The sequence below is a fragment of the Callorhinus ursinus genome, unplaced genomic scaffold (genome assembly GCF_003265705.2).
Source record: "Callorhinus ursinus isolate GAN/ISIS: 27379988/994484 unplaced genomic scaffold, GSC_fseal_2.0 scaffold63, whole genome shotgun sequence".
Lineage (NCBI taxonomy): Eukaryota > Metazoa > Chordata > Mammalia > Carnivora > Otariidae > Callorhinus > Callorhinus ursinus.
Genome location: NW_027397125.1, coordinates 4,282,364 through 4,302,795, shown reverse-complemented (window position 1 = coordinate 4,302,795; position 20,432 = coordinate 4,282,364). Strand labels below are relative to the sequence as shown.

The following is a 20,432-nucleotide window of genomic DNA, read 5'->3' as shown; positions in this document are numbered from 1 at the left end:
TTATTCGTTCTTCTACCTAACTTACCCTAGCTGTTAGATTATCTAGATTGGATTGGATCTCATTGATAGCATTTTTAAGTTCTGCCAATTCAGCTTTCATTTCTGCCCTTAGAGACTCTATGTTGCCATTAATTGATTTCTCCATTCTAGCCATTGTCTTCACAATTGCTAGCCTGAATTCCATCTCTGATACCTTGGTTATATCTGCATTCATTTGTAAATCTGCAGCATAAGTCATAATCTCTGAGTCTTTTCTATTTTGGGGGCTCCTCCTCCTAGTCATTCCATTGATGGGTATTTGAGGGAATGTATAGAGTCCAAATTATTGACCAGAACCCAAGCAAGATGCACCTGTTTTCTTGGGACCTTTGGGTTGCTGGCCTCTTGTTTTCTCAGCCTGTCTTCAGGGGGTGGGGCCTGCCGCGCTGTTGCTTAGGCAACCCTGTTTCGGCAGAGTTGCCCTGCCCCCTGTGGCACGGGATGGGCTCAGCGGGAATCAGTTTTTGGGGCTTTCCCTGGCGGCTTTCCGCATCTCTTCCATGAGTCAGAGCAGAAGAGACGGTTTCCAACCCTCTGCCTCAGAGCTGAGAGATCACAGTCTGTTCTTCACTGAGCTCTCCAGGCCACACCGTCTCCGTTTCTGTCTGTGCTGCTATAAACTGCAGCACCCTGGGTTGTGTGCCCCTCCGCAGCACCCCCAGTCCTGCCTCCAGGTTGGGGCATGTCTCTGCCCTTTGTGCTTCTAAAACTGCCAGCCGCCCCCAGTTCGCACACGGGACCCCGCTGCTCCGGTTTTCGGCCCCGGGGGCTGCCCTAAACTCCTTTCCCCGCCGCTACCGGTCTGTGAGTCTGTGCCCTGTCCCCAGAGCGCGAGGCTGTTGCTCACTGGCGGTGTAGGATCCCCACGGCCAGGCTCCCTCCCGCTGCCATTTATCCTCCAATATCTGCCCGCGGAATCATGGCTCCCTGCTTCGTACCTCGAAACCAACTGCCTGCAATATTCTGTTTGTAGAGATTCAGATCTTCTTACATCTCAGGCTGGTTTCGTGGGTGCTCAGAGTGGTCTGGTAGATTCCAGCTCAATTCCGGGGATCAGTTGAAATAGGGTCCCCTACTCCTCCTTTCCTTCCCCCCCATAACACAACAATCCTCCCTGCAGCGCTCATTTACACAAAGTCTTCCCAGGGCCCCAGTGAAATCAGCCCATGATGCTGCTGGAACATCAGCTCCTGTCCTGAGAGCCAAGTGTTCCGGGTTTTCTCCCCAGGAGGTGCTCGCACTGGAACCAACAGCTCCAGAAGTGGGGCGTGCCCCGAGTATTGTTTTTAATATGCTTTCTGACATTTACTTTTTCCATTTTGAGTTTCAATAACTTGATAAATTAGTGACGAATTTTCAAACTTTTTAAAAGATTACTATATATTTTTACTGGCAAACAGAGTTTTCAGATATTTATGTATTTGAAAATGTGTTTCTTTACATCATCTTTTTTATTAGACAATAAAAAACAAAGAATTATTAATCTGTTTGAAAATTTCTATCAAACTCTTAGAACAAAAATTGAGTGATTTTGTGAAAATGGTCACAAACTTTATTTATTTATTTATTTTAAAGATTTTATTTATTTGACAGGGACACAGCGAGACAGGGAACACAAGCAGGGGGAGTGGGAGAGGGAGAAGCAGGCTTCCTGCGGAGCAGGGAGCCTGATGTGGGGCTCGATCCTAGGATCCTGGGATCATGACCTGAGCTGAAGGCAGATGCTCCACGAATGAGCCACCTAGGCGCACCATGGTCATAAACTTTAAAAGGAATTTTTATGTAGTGATCAATTATCTTACATTGTGATAAATATTTTATGTCTAACCCCTATATTCTAAGTTGTAGTGTACATGCCAAAATTATAACAATTAGGTGGTTTGTTACAAAAGCTACATAAAAATGATAAGCTGTGTCTATGTAAGCAATAAAATGTATTTTCACCTTGATTCTACCAGTAAATTCTGGGTAAAGTTTGATATTTTTCTCTTTTCTTGTAAATGTGTTTTCCCCCCTCCTTCTGACTTGTCTTAAAAAGCTCAGAAAAATTTTACATAACAATTATACTTAAAAATAATTACATAAGTAGTACACTTAAGAGTTTCATTTATTTATTGATTTACTCAATATAATTAAAACTATCTCAACAATTTCTATAAGATAAGCTTCTGTTTCAATCCTAGGTTTAATATAACAATAATAATCATTTTCCCACCATTCCTCCCCAACACATAGCTTAATATGTAATCCTCTATCATCCTAAACTCTTGCCTCTTAATAGAAATCTGCTTTAATCAATGATATAGTTGACTTGATTATTATTATTTATTTATTTGAGAGAGAGAGAGAATGAGTAGGGAGAGGGGCAGAGGGAGAGGGAGAGGGGAAGTCGACTTGCTGCTGAGTGCGGAACCCAACTCGGGGCTCGACCCCAGGACCCAACCTGAAACCAAGAGTTGGCTGCTTAACTGACTGAGCCATCCAGGCACCCCTGAATATTATTTAGTATTTCTTTTTTTTTTTTAATTTTTTATTGTTATGTTAATCACCATATATTAGATCATTAGTTTTTGATGCAGTGTTCCATGATTCATTGTTTGTTCATAACACCCAGTGCACCATGCAAAACGTGCCCTCCTCAATACCCATCACCATTATTTAGTATTTCTAACTGTTGAAACTTTTTGAATTAAATTATGTGCTTCTTGAAACAGTGTTGTATACAGGATAGGTGCTCATTAATATTTATGGCATTACATTAATTCATATAGTCATCCAATATATCCATTTATTATGTGCCAGGTCCCATAGTCAATGCTGCCAACATAAAGATAAAACAGAAGCAGCCCCTGCTCTAAAGTTGCCCAGATACCCAAGGAATTCTAATAGGAAGAAAAATGGACCCTTAAAGATGTTCGCATTCTATTTCCGGAATCTGGCAATAGTTTACCTTATATGGCAAAAGGGACTTTGCATATGTGATTAAGGTTGAGTACCCTGAGATGGGAGATTCTCCTGAATTATCCAAATTCGCCTAATCTAATCACATGGGTCCTTAAAAGCAGAGAACTTTTCCTAGTTATGGTCAGAGAAAGATGTGACTACAGAAGAAAAGTCAGACATCACACATCTGCCTTTGAAGATGGAGGAAGAGGAACATAATCCAAGGAATATGGGGGACCTCTAGAAGCTGGAAAAAGCCCTGCTTGGTAAACCTTGGTTTTAGCCCAATGAGACCCATGCTGGACTTCTGATTTACACAACTGTGAGATAATAAATTTGTGTTTAAGCCACTAAATATGTGGCCATTTGTGAGAGCAGCAATAGAAATACTGGATTACCTAGCCCAAAATGTTTTTTTGACACACAGGAAACTAAAATCCTCAAAGTCACACATTTAGATAGTGGCAATGTACTCTGAGTCTGAAGAGAACCTAATTTTCTTCTCTCTTCTCAAACCATTGTCTGGTGCCAGGTTAAAGGCAGAAAACGAAGGGAAAGAGTTCTGAAGGGAAATAGTTATCACCATTTTTCTATATATGAAGTGTATGAATTCGATGCATGGTATACTAATACCACAGCTACTCTCTTCCAGTTTGCTTTGGCTAAATTACAGCTGACTCTTAAATAATGCAGGTTTGAACTCTGTGGGCCCACTTATATGCAGACTGTTTTCAGTATATAGCATACAGTGCTGTATTTTCTGTACCTTATGATTTTTTTTAACATTTTCTTTTCTCCAGCTTACTTTATTTTAATACAACATATCATATATAAAACATACAAAATATGTGTTAATCAACTGAGTTCTCGGTAAGGCTCCTGGTAAAGAGTAGGCTATTAGTAGTTCAGTTTTTAGGGAGTCAAAAGTTATACATGGATTTTCGACAGTGTGGGAGGTCAGTGCTCCTAACTCCTGCATTGTTCAAGGGTCAACTATATTTATATGGGCTGCAGGAACAGCTTTTACTGTACACCCTCCTCAAAAGCACTCAAGTGTTTTGTAACACTATGTGTGCTGTGCATGTGTGTGCATTTATAGGTGTGAGGTGACCAGTTATTAATTATCATTGTGTTGTCTCTTGTGCCCATATTGGTACCATGACACCATACACTTCTTTTTAATAATTTTTTTAAAAGATTTGAGAGAGAGAGAGAGAGAAGACGCAGGGAGATGGGCAGAAGGAGAGGGAGAAGCAGACTCCCCACTGAGCGGGGAGCCTGACTATGGGGCTCAATCCCAGGATTCCCAGATCATGACCTGAGCTGAAGGCAGATGCTTAACCAACAGAGCCACCCAGGTGCTCCAACACCAGGCACTTCTTTAGGAATCCAGGTAGGTGGAGGGAAATGAAGTCTAAATCCCAAATATTCACACTGGAATTTTTAAAAGAATAGAGATTTCACCTCCACAAATTCAGTCCACAAGTATTTACTGTGGACTGGGTCCCTACTATGTGCAGGGTCTGTTTAAGGTATTTGGATAGACATAGCAGTGAACAAAATAGATCACGTCCCTACTGTCATAGAACTTACATTCTGTTGGGAGAACCAGACGGAAATTAACAAATAAATTAATGTTAAGTAGTGTTAAATGCTCTGAATAAAAATAAAGCAAAGTAAAGGGAAGAGTGTATACATGTGGGGAAGATGTACATAGGGCAAAATTAGACAAGAAGACGAGGGCTGAGGAAATGCCTTCTTTAATTATATATTCAGCTTTTCCTAAAATCAGCAACAACTGCCTTTAGTGTTCAGTAGAAGACTTCTTTTCAACATACTGACAATTTAGTCAAGGGTTTTCATGTTATAACAATACACTGATTAATGAAACAAAGACTTTCAAAACAAAAATCCTTGATATTTTCAGGCTTCCCATTTACTACTATTTTATAGCAAGTTGAGTGATCAGCTGGACAGACCTGGCACTAAATATCAATGACAACTACAGCACTGGAGTATCTTAGGACTTTCTGGATTTTGGATGCCTCCTGGATTTGAGGAACTCTATGACCCCATGTTGATTTTATCTCTCCTCTGATACTGAACTGTGGGTGGTTCAGTAATTACTAATATAGTAATACATTAAGGAAGTAACTCTATTTAGAGGATGGTAAAGAAAGCACAGAACATTTAATTACTGCTGACTTTAAGGGAAAATCCAAATTTAAATAATCAGTTTTATATGATATTGTTAAGACAGCAAGACAATGTTTAAAACTCACTTTGAAGTGTTTCAAGTTCAGCTCTGGTCAATGCATCTTCCTTTTTCTTCAATCTTGTTTCTTTATATTTAGCATAAAACTCCCCAGCATCCTTAAAAAAAGAAGTTACAAATAAATTAACATGAAAATCAGTTTGCTTTGACACTATTTTCCACATGATTTCATTTTAAAGCAGTATATTCATTTAACAAGCAGTCTTCCTTTCTGTTTATGTTTTTACATTTTATGATGAACAGAAGAAACTAAATGTTTCTCTATGATTTTTCTCTCTTAGAGAGCTTATTTATTAAGGCTAGTAATTGCAGGAATATAAATTTAAGTAAAGTCTTTTCTCTTAGATATGGAAGAGAGGACTCCTCTTCCTGTTTTCCACCCTTGTTTATTTTCTCAATATTGTGCTATTGAATGGACAAAGAGCAGAAAAACACACTTGCTAAAATGAATTAAATTATTTGGTACAGTAAATTATATTACTGCAACTAACAAAGTACTATTTTCATATTAGTCCCTTAACTTCAAAAGATTTTCAAAATTATTATATGCAAATCTGGTTATGAAACCTATATGATCATGTAGATACAAGTGAAGTTGTCATTCCTCCTTCCACCACACTTAGAGATTAGTTCCTATCATGGAGAGTTGGGGATTGAGGACAAATACTTAGGTGTCAAAATATAGTGGCTAAAGTCTCAAGGAGTGGCACACAGGTAAGACTCTAGCAGAGTAATGAAAAAAGCCTAGGGCTTCAATAATCACAAATATGGACATTAACAAGTTGATGCCCTAGACATATGAAGATCCCAGCAAGGAGAAAAACAGAATAGGTAATTTTCCACTACCTCTTAACTCAAACTTCATCCATTATATAGCAAGATACTTATAGCTACCAGGCCACATTGTGCTTTTTTTTTTTTTTAATGTCTGCCTATGCTTTGCCCTCTAACTAGAATATTTTGCTGCCCTGCCATTATTCTGATGAACTCCTATTCATCCTTGAAAACTCTATTCAAGCATCACCTCCTTTGCAAGTTTTTCTGACCTTCCCTGGCAGAGTAATTCTCTACTGTATACTGCTTTTGTATTTAAGCACACTTCTAGGATTGCTTGTATCAGGCTATATTCTCTCCTAGAAAATGAGAAATTTGAGATAGGGGTACTTGTATGACCAGAGTACAGTATCTGGCATAAAACAGGTACACAATAAATATTCATTGAACTGAACTAGATCAAAATATATGAGAAATCTTGTAAAGAAAGAAATGAAAGGGCTTGATGATTGATGTGGAATAAGAAAAAGAGAGGTATCAAGGATAACTCTAGGGTAACATTCCCAGATTTTAAGATTCCTAGGGCAGATACATCATAGACTCATCTGAGAGGGTTTTATTTTTTAAGGAAATAAAGGAACAAAATAAATTCTTGGCTCTACCTTGATTCAAATGGAAATGCATGAACACTTAAACTCTAGAATAGAATTTTCTCTTTTCATCTATGACTGTCTAGGAGTTACAGATATTCTTAGAGTCTATGTCTCTTGGGGTTATATCAGAACTCTTCTACCCAACACTGAATTAGGTAAATAAGAGGTATTTCTAAAATCACTGGATCAATATAATCAAGATTTAGCTCTATTCTCCCATTCTCACTTCTATGTTCCTACCTCATTTCTACCAGAAGGATTCCATAAGCTCTACCAGAAGGATTTAGCTCTATTCTCCCATTTTCACTTCTATGTTCCTACCTCATTTCTACCAGAAGGATTCCATAAGCCCTGGGTGTGTGAAATAATGGTATCACTTTAAGGGTACAGAAAGTCATGCATCCAACATACTTATCCTCCTAGCCCATATATACTTTTGGATTAAGGATATATGGCCCCTTAACATTCCCTGTCCCCCCTAAAAAACTCAACCTGGAATACTATTATTTTCCTTAAGCCATATCAGTCATTTATTCCTTGACATGAATGAATGAATGCGCTTATTAGCTTCTTTGCAGACAGTAGTTTTTAATAGTAGGGAAAAGAAAAGGTCAGAAAGGCACTGGTCCCTTGAAGGGAGTAGGAAAGGTGGCACCATGCAAGAAAAAAGGGCACAGGTAAGTTATTCATGAGATGTGAAAGAAGGTAGGTTGAAATCAACCATCATGGTACAGTATAGTGAGATAAAATACAGGGAGTAAGAGGGCAGATTTGGGAACCAGACTACCTGAATTAAAGTCTCAGCTCTGCCATCTTAGAGCCTATATGACATTGAGCAAATTACTTCACTTAGTTTTGGGTGAATTATCTCATTCAGGATTGGGGATAATCACAGGGCTATTGTAAAGACCGAAGTGTTGATAAATGGGAAACACTTATAATAACATCTTACACATAGGCCTTCTATATGTTACCTATTTTGATTATAACTTCATCCTTTTACCAAAAACCATATTCTGTACCACAAAGAGTGAGTTTTTCTGCTTCATACTTCACCAAAACTCCTCTGGCAGAATCCTGTATCTTCTTGCTTACATGATTTTCTTTACCTTTGGTACCGTCTCCATGCAAAAATCTTTTATTGGGTAATAGTAGCTTCTTCCTACTGGTCCTACCAAATCTGAGTATTTCTCTGCTAATGTGCTTCTTCCTGCTACAGCACAGAAGTCCACTAAAATCCCTCCTTAAAATTATCCGTTTGATCCAAAAATCACACTCATCTGAGGATCACTATGTACCTCATCACCTTAGCCTACTCTACCTAATTCCAAGAGTTTTAACACATTCCCTAATTTCACTCACTGTTTTGTTCTAGGCCGAGAACGCTTTCTTCCCTCTGCTCCATTTCTAAGCATTTAAATGTTCCTCATCCTTTTTCTTTTCTTCACATCTTACTTGTATTTTCAAACTGTAAGTACAATATGACTACTCCAGAAAGGCTTACTTCTTTAAGAAACCTATGATCTCAAATAGCTCTCCTGCATTCAACACTCTACATTGTTCCCACCCTCCTTGTGTGCAGTTTGGTGTACCGTACTTTAGGTGCACTGACAAACTAAGACTTTAAGAAGAAAGTGATCAAATGGTGAGGAAGCTTGAAACTATTATACACAAAGAATGAAGCATGGAACACTACATAAAAAAAAAAAGGGAATGGAGATAAGAAGATTAGAGATAACCTGGTAACTATCAGAGAATATCTTAAGGGTCATTACAGGAGAGAATGGTGTAACACCATATATGGTTCCAGAGACGGAAATTTTGATTTTGGATAAATACAAAGAAGAGTTTTCTAATAATTTAAACTACCTTAAAATGAAAGAGACTGACTTCAGAGATAATATTCAAGAAGAGACCAGGTGGCTATTATTTAAAGTATATTCTAAGGGAGAATCACGTATTCAAAAGGGGTTGAATAAGAGGAGTTGTTTTCCAGTATGGAGGTTCCTCAAAAAGTGAAAATTAGAGCTACCCTATGACCCCGCAATTGTACTACTGGGTATTTACCCCAAAGATACAAACGGAGTGATCCGAAGGGGCACCTGCACCCCAATGTTTATAGCAGCAATATCCACAATAGCCAAACTATGGAAAAAGCTCAGATGTCCACTGACAGATGAATGGATAAAGAAGATGTAGTACACACACACACACAGGAATATTACACAGCCATCAGAAAATGAAATCGTGCCATTTGCAACAATGTGGATGGAACTAGAGGGTATTATGCTAACTGAAATAAGTCAATCAGAGAAAGACAATTATCATATGATCTCATTGATATGTGGAATTTAAGAAACAAGGCAGAGGATGATAGGGGAGGAGAGGAAAAAATGAAACAACATGAAACCAGAGAGGGAGACAAACCATAAGAGACTCTTAATCTTAGGAAACAAACTGAGGGTTGCTGGAGGGGAGGGGGGTGAGGGGATGGGGTGGCTGGGTGATGGACACTGGGGAGAGTATGTGTTGTAAACAGCACTAGGTATTATATTAGACTAATGAATCACAGACCTGTACCCCTGAAACAAATAATACATTATATGTTAATTAATTGAAGTTAAAAAATAAATAAGTAAATAAAAAAATAAAGGGGAAAAAAGAGAAAAAAAAAAAGGAGTTTTTTTCAAACCCCCCCCCCCCCATTCTTCATGAGTGGCTAATTCACGTCAATATACTTGTCAAGTAGAGAAAATAAAGTCTCATTTTGAGTCCAGAATAAGCCCCAGTTTACCTACACACAGAAAATTAGAATATCTTATAGATATAAACATCAATCTTTGTGGACACTGCCTGAAACATAATAGAAGCTTAATAAATATTCCATGAATGAATGAATGTTTACTCTAATCAATCAGGGCTCTGGACCGCTGAGGTTTAGCTCTGTAATATTGTATTAAAACTATTGGATTTACATGGTTCCAAACAGAAAGAGTTCCAATCCTCGAGGAGTTTATATTATAATCATTATGGATGGAACATGAGCAAAAGTTTTTACTTTAGAAGCAATTCTCCTAGTACTAGACAAAATTTTTTGAAGGGCTCAAAGCTTGTCTACATAGATATCAAGCAGGGAACTGATTTTACGTTATAGAACTATAGCCAACTTTAAGAATTTGCATGTTATGAGTATCCTCTGTATCTAATTGTAGAGCATGGCTCTTGCACAGAAGACATTAAGCAGTTATATTTATTTATGCTTATTTACTTAACCACTATTATATATGTTGTACCTTGTTAGGATATATGGAGATTATATGATAAGACAAGCTGCCCTTAAGGCATATGTAAAAATAATTGAATAACCCAAAATTTGGAATATAACCTATGTGAGAACAGAGATTTTTGTGTTTTATTTATTTTTATTTATTTATTTATTTATTTTTTGTATTTCCAGGGCCTAGAGGAGCACCTGGCACATAATAAACAGGCACTCAATATTTGTTGAATGAATTACTGGAAGAGAGAATGAAGCTCACCCAACATTCTGTCTCCCCACATTTCCTTGTCCTCTTGAGATTAGGGTGAATCATGGCAGTAATTCTGAATGGGGCTTGGATGGAAATGTCATGTGTCATTTCAAACCAAAGAATCAAAAAGCTCGTGCAATCCTTCAGCTCTCTACTCATCCATCGTGAGGAAAGAGGCCACATGTTCCAGGTGGGTATGGTTGGAAGATGGTCAAGACGTCATTGTTCTGAGTCCCTGAATGGCTAGTTAGAGCAGAATGCCCTCTTTCCTATCAACCAGTGATAGACAAGTGGCATAAACTAGAAAAAAATTTTAAGCCACTGGATTTTCAGGATGATGTGTACCTTGCCACAGTCTATCCTTACTATAATACAAATAATAAGTGCTATGAAGTTAATACAGAGAATATACAATGGGAGTTTTCAACTGGCCTGGTCAGGAAAGGCTTCCTAATGATGAAGACCATTTATGTAAGCCTTGAAGATGTAATATTTTCAAGAATAGTGAGTTATGAGATGGAGGATATCTATATCAAAAGCTTTTCTTTTAACATTATTGACATAGTTCATTTGAGTGATAAAATAACATGCTGAGCTAGTACTATCTGCCATGTTTCAGTTTACTTTTACTTCTCCATATAAAGTTCAAAATATTAAACAACTGAAGGAAAACTTAGGAAAGAAGGGGGTTGATCTAGAGTGGTACAAACAGTGAACTGCTATCACCTATGCTATGGGACTAAGGAACATGGAAGTGCTCTGAGGACAGGTAACTACACAAGAGATGAAGGATGTTCCACTTCTTTTTTTGACTGTTGGCCAACACAAATCTCTTTCATTTGAAGCTTACATATAACCTTCAACATAGGAAAATACCAGAGGTACATTTCAGACAATCTGCTCACACAGTCATTTACTCCGTATCAAGTTTTGTTCTCCCCCTGGCTTAAACTACAATCTCAGAATTACAAATAATGTGTAATAAAATTACAATGAAGAACACAGGAAAAATTTTAAATTGTAGACTTTGAATAAGAGTCCAAATTTTTGTACAAACACTGAATTCACAAAAAAGTAATAAAATAAAAATAAAACAAAAACCCAGAAGCTATGCCTTCCTCTCCTGAGTCAGTGGTATTTAAAGAGATATAAGGCTAAGAGCTACTTTTTCCACTTGGGCTAAGAAACAGAAGAGACTACAGAAGTCATCTATTCAGCTCCAACTCAATGCAAGAATCCTTCTATAACTTTTATAATAATTAAAATCAGCCTAAATACTCTGGTAGGGACTTTAAGATCAGACAGCTTACTCATTCAGTATAAAGTAGTTATCTAGCTAGTTATCCCACTACTGGGAAAATTTATTCTTTCTCAGCTTTTATATGTCTCATATTTTAATATTTATTTTCATTTGCTTTAAGTTTCATTTCTACCATTTAGTAGTTGTGTCACTTTGAGCAAACTGCCTCACTAATCTGAGTCTTAAGTTTTTATCTATAAAATATGGAATCAATGAGAATATATATCTCTAACATCTTACCTAACATTTTGTGTTTTTTTAAATCTTTTCTACATCTAGCAATAACCTACAGAACTCTACTTTATGTTCTGTCTTTGGACCTCCTACTACTTGTATCTTATGCCCCCCTTTCAGAGGGCAGAAGGAATGGAATCTTTGTCTTCTGTTGGGAGGTGTTTCCAATTTTCCTTTCTCTCTCTATCCTTCTGTAGCAGTAGAGTTTCAGCCTTACAAAAATTCAGACGTACTTTTCCATCCCTTTTCATTTGTTTGCATACTCCCTACATAAAGTATGTTTGTCTGAAAAGTTCTTTTAAAAAGTTCTTAGAGGACTAAAAGTAAACTTTTTCATCCCTTGGAGAATCCGTGTTTAACTCTGAGTAGGAGAACAGGCAACTCAGCTTGCTACAATTGCCTCAAAGCCTTTTAGAAGCTTTTTTCCGTTGCTAATTAGCTGTGAATGTTTTGTTTATTTGGTTTCTGACAGAGCCCCAGCAAGCAGAAGCAAAGGGGCTAGAAAGGAAGGGCCCTGACTGTACAGAGAGTGACCTCCAGGCTTGTCTACAGTTGTAGTTTCCATGGGAGAAGCTTCTTGGGAGGGAGGATGCCTCCATTTACAGATAGTTCTATAAAGTATAATATTTCCAATACTCTCTTAGGCAACTTTCATTTTATTTTTTAAGGCAAAAGCCACAGGACTATAGATAAGATTCCTCTGTTTTCTCAGACACTGTTCCTAGACAACCTACAAATCCTGATAGGGGTGGAGCTATGCATGCTGGAAATTTCCTACAATGATTTTTAATTTAACTGTGTTCACATAAGATCAGCTTGGTAGTGAGAAAAGATGGGGCTGGGACTTAACAATGGGAAAAATTTACAACTTTAGGCAATGCACACATAAAGGAATTTTATATTTTACAAATTATGTAACTGAGAAATATAACATAGCAGTTAGAGAGAAACTTGAATGTTGAATTCCCACAGAATCAAACTATTAAGCAAATAAATTCTGAATACCTAAGACCTGTGTCATCTTAGAAAGTGTAGAGAACTACGAACACCATGATTTAGACTGGTAATCGCTTAGGATATTTGGCACTTACTGATTTTATATATGAGAAATTGGTGGTATTACCAATCTAAATTATTATGGGCCCAAATATATGAGACTCCAACACAGATAGGCACTGACAAAAATAAACTAAGTTATAAGGGTTAAACTGAATATATGCACATGGTATATTTCAATAATTGTTTGCTACTTTCATGGTTATGAATATGTTTCAGAACATATATGATAAATCAAAAAATATCCAAGAAGGGCATTTTGGAGGCTAGAAAAATTTCTTGGGATTATAGGCTGAAATTAGCCAACACGGAAGACTGGTTTAGTCAGATTCCAAGAGAATGTGTATTCCCTTTGAAACTACCATGAGAAAAGAAACACACTAGTAAGATACAAGTGTCACTAGGGCTAAACTTTTAATGTTAAAATTAAAATTCTAGGCTCAAAGTATACAATGCCTCTCTTGATACAGTCCAGGTTCCTTGTTATATTCTAATTCATATTCCAAGTCTTCTGTTGATCATTCCACTTGCTTTCTGCACTAAACACATTTTCTCAAGTTTTCCCAACTTCTTTGCATATAGTCATGCATTTAACTTTTCTCTAATGTTCTCTCATCGCTCTATGCACACACTAACCTTCCTTCTACTCATCAATTTACAAACACTCTCCACATTTTTTACTTTGGTTTCTCATCTGACTTTTTACTTTTCTGCATATGTGGGTACATGAATGATATGAAGTATACATTTTGCTAAATACATACATCTTTGCTTGGATATTTTCCAATCTGGGAAATGTTTGATATCTATTTAACATTATCAAATATTTTATATGTATCAAATATAATAGTTTTTAGTTTTTTGGTCTCATTCTTCTAGTCTATCAATTCTTGTAATTTTCCCATTATCTTTTTCAGAACAAAGGAAAGGAAAAAACCCCAGAGCTGGAGGTAATAAGGATCTTCTTGAAAAGCAAAGGAAGCTATCAAAGATATACCTTTATCTCTACCCAGTCTGATCACAGAACAACTTTGGGTCTTTTCTGCCCATTATGTACTGTTACTTTTCCATTCCTAACATTATGTATGTGTCTTTGACAGATGTGTGTGATGGAAATACTTTGCTGTCTAATCAATAAACTTTATTCTGTCTAAATGTCCTTTATAGATTCCCCATATCAGATTTATCTATTAGAGTATAAATTCCTGAATGGTTATATACAGAGTTGGAGAGCTGGGATATAGGCTTAGATGATAGTAATGGGCTATGTGATACCTTTTTTTAAATAAAAAGCAGTTGTATGATGTTTTTCTTAGGGCTCTTTCAGCCTTAACGCAGAATGATTGTATGGGAATTACCGTATCTATGAAATCATTTTTGTATACTACCTACTACACAAAGTGGGCACTTCATTGTCAATGGTCTATTCATCTTTCAAGACTCAATTCAAGTGGCTCCTCTTTGTAGTTTTCCTTGGTCATTCTAAATAGAGACAATCTTACTCATCTGATCATCTACAGAAGTCTTTTGTTTATGTGACATATGTGAAGATTATATACCATATTATATTATAATTATTTTAATTCATGTATTATAATCTCTACCTGACTATAAGGTCCCAGAAGGCATATCATCTCAATGGCCCGTTAATAGTGCCTTGTTCTGATATGTTTAATAAATTTTTACTGAACTGGCTAACCTGTTTCTCTAAATAAATAACTTAGAAGAAGCTTTACACATCAAATACTGATGTAAATATTGTCATTTGTAATTTTTTGTCAGAGGGATAGAAAATAATTTAGGTAAATTAATCAGGTAATAAGAAGTTTTCTTAGGGATCTTAGATGCCCAGTAATAAACAGTGAACTTAGGAGCATAAGCTGAACCAGAACTGCCACTTTTCCAACTCCAACTGGATAACCATTTATGTATATAAAGTACAATAAAGGAATGGGTATTTAGAGGAAGAATAGGAGGAAAGAAGTTGGAGATGAAGAGCTGTTGATATGACAAGGAAAAATTTAAGTACAGATCTGGCTAGTGTAAAGGCCATTTGCTGGAAGTCTCTGAGTCTCCCACTTTCAGTTTGGACCCTGCTTCTTACCCGATAGCTCCATACTTATACAGAATCCTTGCAGACCAGTTTTAATGAATTTCACAAAAGTCAAAGGATTCACACACAGAAGTAAAATTCTCTTAACTGATACCTGCTTATCTAACTTCTGAATGCTTAATAGGAGCTGGATAATATTAGCTCTTAAACTTGTCTGTGTCAGTGATACTTGTTATTGTAATTATATGATTCAATTTAAGTATTATATAAAAAAAGGTGAAAAGTAAGTAGAAAAAGAGTTGTTTCTACGAAAACCAAGTAGATGCTTTGGGAAGCTCAATAAAAGAGTTGCTAAAAATGCTGTTAACTAGATAGAAGTCCGTCAGTTATGAAAGACGGGAAGTCATTAAACTCTGTAAGGATTATACAATTATACTGCTTTGTAAGAGTCTAGTTTAACTCTTCTTTAAAGAAATCAACTGGAAGTTCATCACTAAAGAAACCAAGATTATAGATGCAGTATATGCAAGAAAAAATAAAACAATGGCCCTATATCACAAGAGTGGTGAATACAGGTAAAGTACATGCTTAAAATGTTTAAGGTCCTATGTATCATTTTTATACTCAGAGCTCGAGTAGAGCTCTTTTTTGACCACTGTACCAATTACCAACCCAGACTGCTTTAGGTAAGGAGGGCTTCTTCTCAATTTCATAAATATCTTATTTAAGACCTCATATAAGTATCACATCAAAACTTTAGTACTGTGGATAAGGCATATGTACTCACATTACACAATTTTATGGGTGATAAATTAATACAAAGGTTACAGTAGACTGAAGAAAAAAAAAAGGAGACAAAAATCTAATCCTAAAAGCAACTACTCAGTATTGCTTTGCTCAAGCTTTCTATGTTTATCAATCTGCAATACTTTCACTTTCACAGTTTGTATCAGAATCTACTATATTATTTTGTTAGTGAACATGAAAAAAAACGAATCTTACTTCCTCGAAGCAGAATTAAAATAGCAAGTATTTGCTTAAAAAAAAAAAGAGCATTGTCTTATTTTTCTCCTTGGAATGAATTTATTAGAAAGAAAAAAATTACAGCAAAATTTATGAGTTAGATTTACAAAGGTTTTAAAAATCTAATGCCTACCATCTCAAAACTGAAAGCAACAGGTATCACCAAGTAAGTAAAAACTTTAAAATTCAAACTGATCCAACAGCTTAAGAAAGCAGAGTCGCTAAAGAGACTAAAATTTTTTTTGTAAAATTCCTAATTTCTGTAACTTTTAAAAAAATGTATGGTGAGGCAACACAATGTTAGTTCTAGATACCACAGGGAGATAATTTAAAATAATAACTTATAAATCTAAGCCATCTTAATATATTGGTTCTATTTTTGCAAATCACTCTGCATGCTAACCAGGAAATATGTTAATTTTACCAAATAAATGTTGTTTCAAATGGCTTAGTTTAAAATTACAAAGAAGTGTTTCAACTGACATTTTATGTGATACTCTATTTACTCTGCCTCATGACTATAAATTCATCTACACTCTGGTTTGCCTATTGCAAATTCTAAAGCAAAAAAACCCAAAACCCAAAACCCAAAAACCACTCTTAAAAAAACATGAAAATACATGTCCTAAAATATTTTTTGGTCACATTTTCACATATACATACTGGTATGGTAAATATACTTTACCTCTCTCTTATTAAGACATACATAGCATACAAGGATTGTGGGTTTTTATTCAAATAAATAATATGCTAAACAACTTATAAACAAAAGCTTTTAAATTACCAAAATACTGTAATTTTCTCTATTAGAAAGAAACAAAATATATGAATCTGTAAGCAATAACTACTAAGATGAACTATTTTGATGGAAGACTGGTAAATAATTTCACAAAGGCTAGAAAGAAACACACTAGTGATTTTTATTTCATTTTCCCTTCTAACAAAAAATTTTTATTATACGAGGAAGAAAGAGAATAAAATGCAGAAGTTGGAGTGATTCATTTCCTTAAATGATTAGGAAGAACAACTCTGATATGTGAAAAGAAGTGGGTAGAACTAGGAGGAATTCTCTGTCTCTTTTTTTTCTAAACATTTTCCGAAATGAAACACTTCCTCCCCAAAATTACAACTTAACCTCAAAATTTGTACACCCAAAATATTACATATACTTTTAAATGTTATGTTTAGGTGTTGAGAATTTTCTAACCAGATGTGATAATTAATATTAGCAAAGCAATAATTTAATGAAATCTGGTTTGGTATGTTGGATATTAAAAAAATAAGAGAAGTTGCCATAATATGATATAGACCCACATTCTATTGTTTGATCAAGACTGACTAGCAACAGAAACTGATTACCAATATAAGATAAAATACCTCACTCCTCTTAAAGTTGCAAATAAAATGGAAAGCAATATATATTTTTGCATAATTACACAAATGTTCATGTAAAGGTGTTTTTTTTTTTTATACTGTGTTCTTAAATGCTATTAAAATAATGGGTGACAGGCTCTTTGAGTCCTGTTCTTCTTTTCTGGATACGCCTTAAATGATTACAGTGAATTAAATTTTTATTGCTCTTTTACCTGTCCTAATGATAGTATTTTTTTCCTTTTTCTAATGTCTTGGAATTCTAAGGTGTTCTAAAAGCAATGTCAGAGACAGTTATAGGAATAGATACCTAAATAATTTTAGAACTATTCTAAATAGGTTTACACTTATATCAATTCAATCAGCATTATAAAGCGTCCACTGTATATCAGCACTCAGATAGCAGACATGGGCATAAATTATTTCATGAATAATTAAAATGAAAGCATCTAATATTATATGAAAGAGGAGATATACTTTACCTGGATTAGATGAGGCAATGCTTTTAGTGTAAGGCAAAACCAAATTCCCAGCTTGCATGGAAGCAAATCATGCCATTGTGGTTTTGTCAGTAATCTAAAGGGAAAACACAAAAACAAAAACAAAGAAGCAAAATATAGAAAGAAAGGTGGGAGACAAATATTTTTATAAAGATCATGAATTCTGTTATGAATGCCTGTTTCAACAAAAGTACAAAGAAATTTTTCAATGTAATCCTTATGACAGTTATCACTACATTTGAGGTATTTTATCATGAAATACGTTAGTTACAACAAATGCAACATGTATAACAACTAAGAGCATCTAGGCTAAGATTTTGGGGAAGGAGACTCCTAAACAAGTTATAAAGATAAAGAAACAAAAGGCTTCTTTCTAACCTGGACTTTTCATCAGTTCTGCAAAATGAATTCTTAAACCTTATGATTACTTCAGCTATAAAAGACTAAACATCATCAGAGTGTTCCCAAGTGCTGACAAGCAGATATGAAGACTGTAGCATAAACAAACCAATACATAAAAATTAATGTCATTTGCAGTTCACTGAAGCATTACTCACTGATGTCATCAGAACAGAAGACAGACAGAATAGTCTCTGATCTCCATCTCACATTGATCCAGTTCCTGCCCTGCTGTGTGAACTATTTAAACCCTTTATTTCTTTTTATGAATCGATATTAGAAATGGTATCTTTCTGAGTGTACTGCATTTCACTGCCTTTCTACATATTGTCACTTCTGAGCTAAACACAAAGTGATAGATTCTTCTAGGAATACTTTATTTCTAAAGTTCAGTATAAAAATTTCAAACGACAAGAATTTGGGGGTTTGATTACTTAAATATATATTAACACTTCCCAAGGGAAAAAAAACCTGTGGAACTTTTGTTTAAGATTAGAATTTATTTCATAAACTATGGCACAGTACTAATCTTTTAAAAAACCTACTACAGATGTAAATATTACATATCTGAAATGAATATATATATTAAGTTGAATAATATTAAAGACATTTTAAAAGTTTCAAATTACAAAATATTTTTACATGCTCCCACCTTTCATTTTTTTCTGAAGCACCAAGTTTTGATACATCCACACTCTTGCTGCCTGTCTTTTTTTTCTTTTCTCTTTTTTTTCTACTAAGCAGTTCATCCTTAATGTGGAAAGAATTATGGTTACAGGTTATCATTAACATGTACTCTTCAAATGTTATCAAGAGTCTTCTGTGAAGGGTAAACATTATAGAAGAACATTTATGCAAATGTATGTAGGGTCCAACATGATTAAGTAAAATCATCAATCTTTAACAATAACTGTTGCCATGGCATCCAGTCCTTAAACACACATGAAGTTCAGCACTGTCAGTCATGTGTATCTCCATAGCAATCAAAGTTTTCTAAGAAGAGAAAGCATTCAACTTACTTTTTCTCATTCATCCAACTTTAATAATGTCACTTCAAAAAGAATGAGTAAACAGATGCTAATTTATGAATACTGATAAATATGTTTGATTATCTTTAGCACATAAATAAAAATCCAGAGCTGAATAAACTATGTAACGGTATGTTAAAATAAGAAAAGTATAATTTTTTAACCAAGTGATCTCTGAAATTAAACAATTATACTCATTTCAAGTCTTGTATTTAGTTAAAACCTTTTAAAGTAAACATACTTTATATGACAAAAATTTCTAAAATCATTTTTACATAAAAAATTTTCTGTTTAGAAGGTGACAATTAAGAAAATGTGACTTTACCTTCTATCAGCTAGATATTTGGGCCTTCACAAAATTTTATGACAAACTCAAATGCCATATTTTTAAAAAAGAAGCATTTTTTTCCTTATGTCATGGGTTCTTCTTGACTTAGAAACACATCAAACACTAAATACTGAGTAGAAAACTTTTAGGATAAGGAGTATATATAGAAAAATTGAAATTTTTATCAGTTGAGAAATAAAATGTCTGAAATTCCATATAAAATTAAGGCTAGGCCATTTGATTTATTACCAATACTTACCAGTTGTTTTTCCAGGTAGATTGACCAAACCACAGCATAATGACCCACTGTGAGAATAATGAACAAAAGTAATGCCAGCTCAGCATTGCTCATTTTTCTCACCCGCCTGTAGTAGAATACAGGCTGTCGCCAATCTGGAAGTCCATTGATCAGAATATCATCATACCTACAGTAGCAAATACAACAGTTTTTCATGGGAAGTTTAAAATAAAAGCAAAAAAATTAATTTATGCCTATATTTGAAAAGAGGAAAGAGAAAAGAACTTCTCCAAAATATGTAAGATTTATGTAGATTATTAGCACTACAATGGTCTATAAATTCAAAACACTGTATATAGTACAGTCACAGACAACCTTCCAAAAGATACACAGTGATATACTGTGGATACTAGACCCTGTGTTTAACAGCACCCCAATGATGTGACTTCTGGAATGACAACTAAACTAAAGGAGCTATATAATCTACCTCTTTATCACAGTCTGCGGTAAAGACCCCACCACAGAAGTCAGCAACAAAAGGAAAGATCTCAATGGAAGAAAAATCAAGATAAGAGCTCTGTTTGTTACCATGAATTATATATTAATTGAACCGAATTCAGGATAAATTTTTCTAGTCAGTGCTATTATTTCCAACCCTGTTGGAAATATTTATATATATTATTTTATC

At 35.2% G+C, this 20,432-nt stretch overlaps 1 protein-coding gene across 2 annotated transcripts in view; it reads right to left on the bottom strand.

The window, feature by feature from the left end:
* The window catches only part of DNAJC1 (DnaJ heat shock protein family (Hsp40) member C1), a 222,870-nt gene that overhangs the window by 127,878 nt on the left and 74,560 nt on the right, over positions 1 to 20,432 (bottom strand). For both annotated transcript variants that reach the window (XM_025891920.2, XM_025891921.2), the window contains exons 4-7: positions 19,766 to 19,931; positions 18,803 to 18,900; positions 17,734 to 17,827; positions 5,265 to 5,355 (exon numbers count right to left, since the gene is read on the bottom strand). In XM_025891920.2, the coding sequence (XP_025747705.1) occupies positions 5,265 to 5,355; positions 17,734 to 17,827; positions 18,803 to 18,900; positions 19,766 to 19,931 (449 nt within the window). The remainder of the gene's footprint in view (positions 1 to 5,264; positions 5,356 to 17,733; positions 17,828 to 18,802; positions 18,901 to 19,765; positions 19,932 to 20,432) is intronic.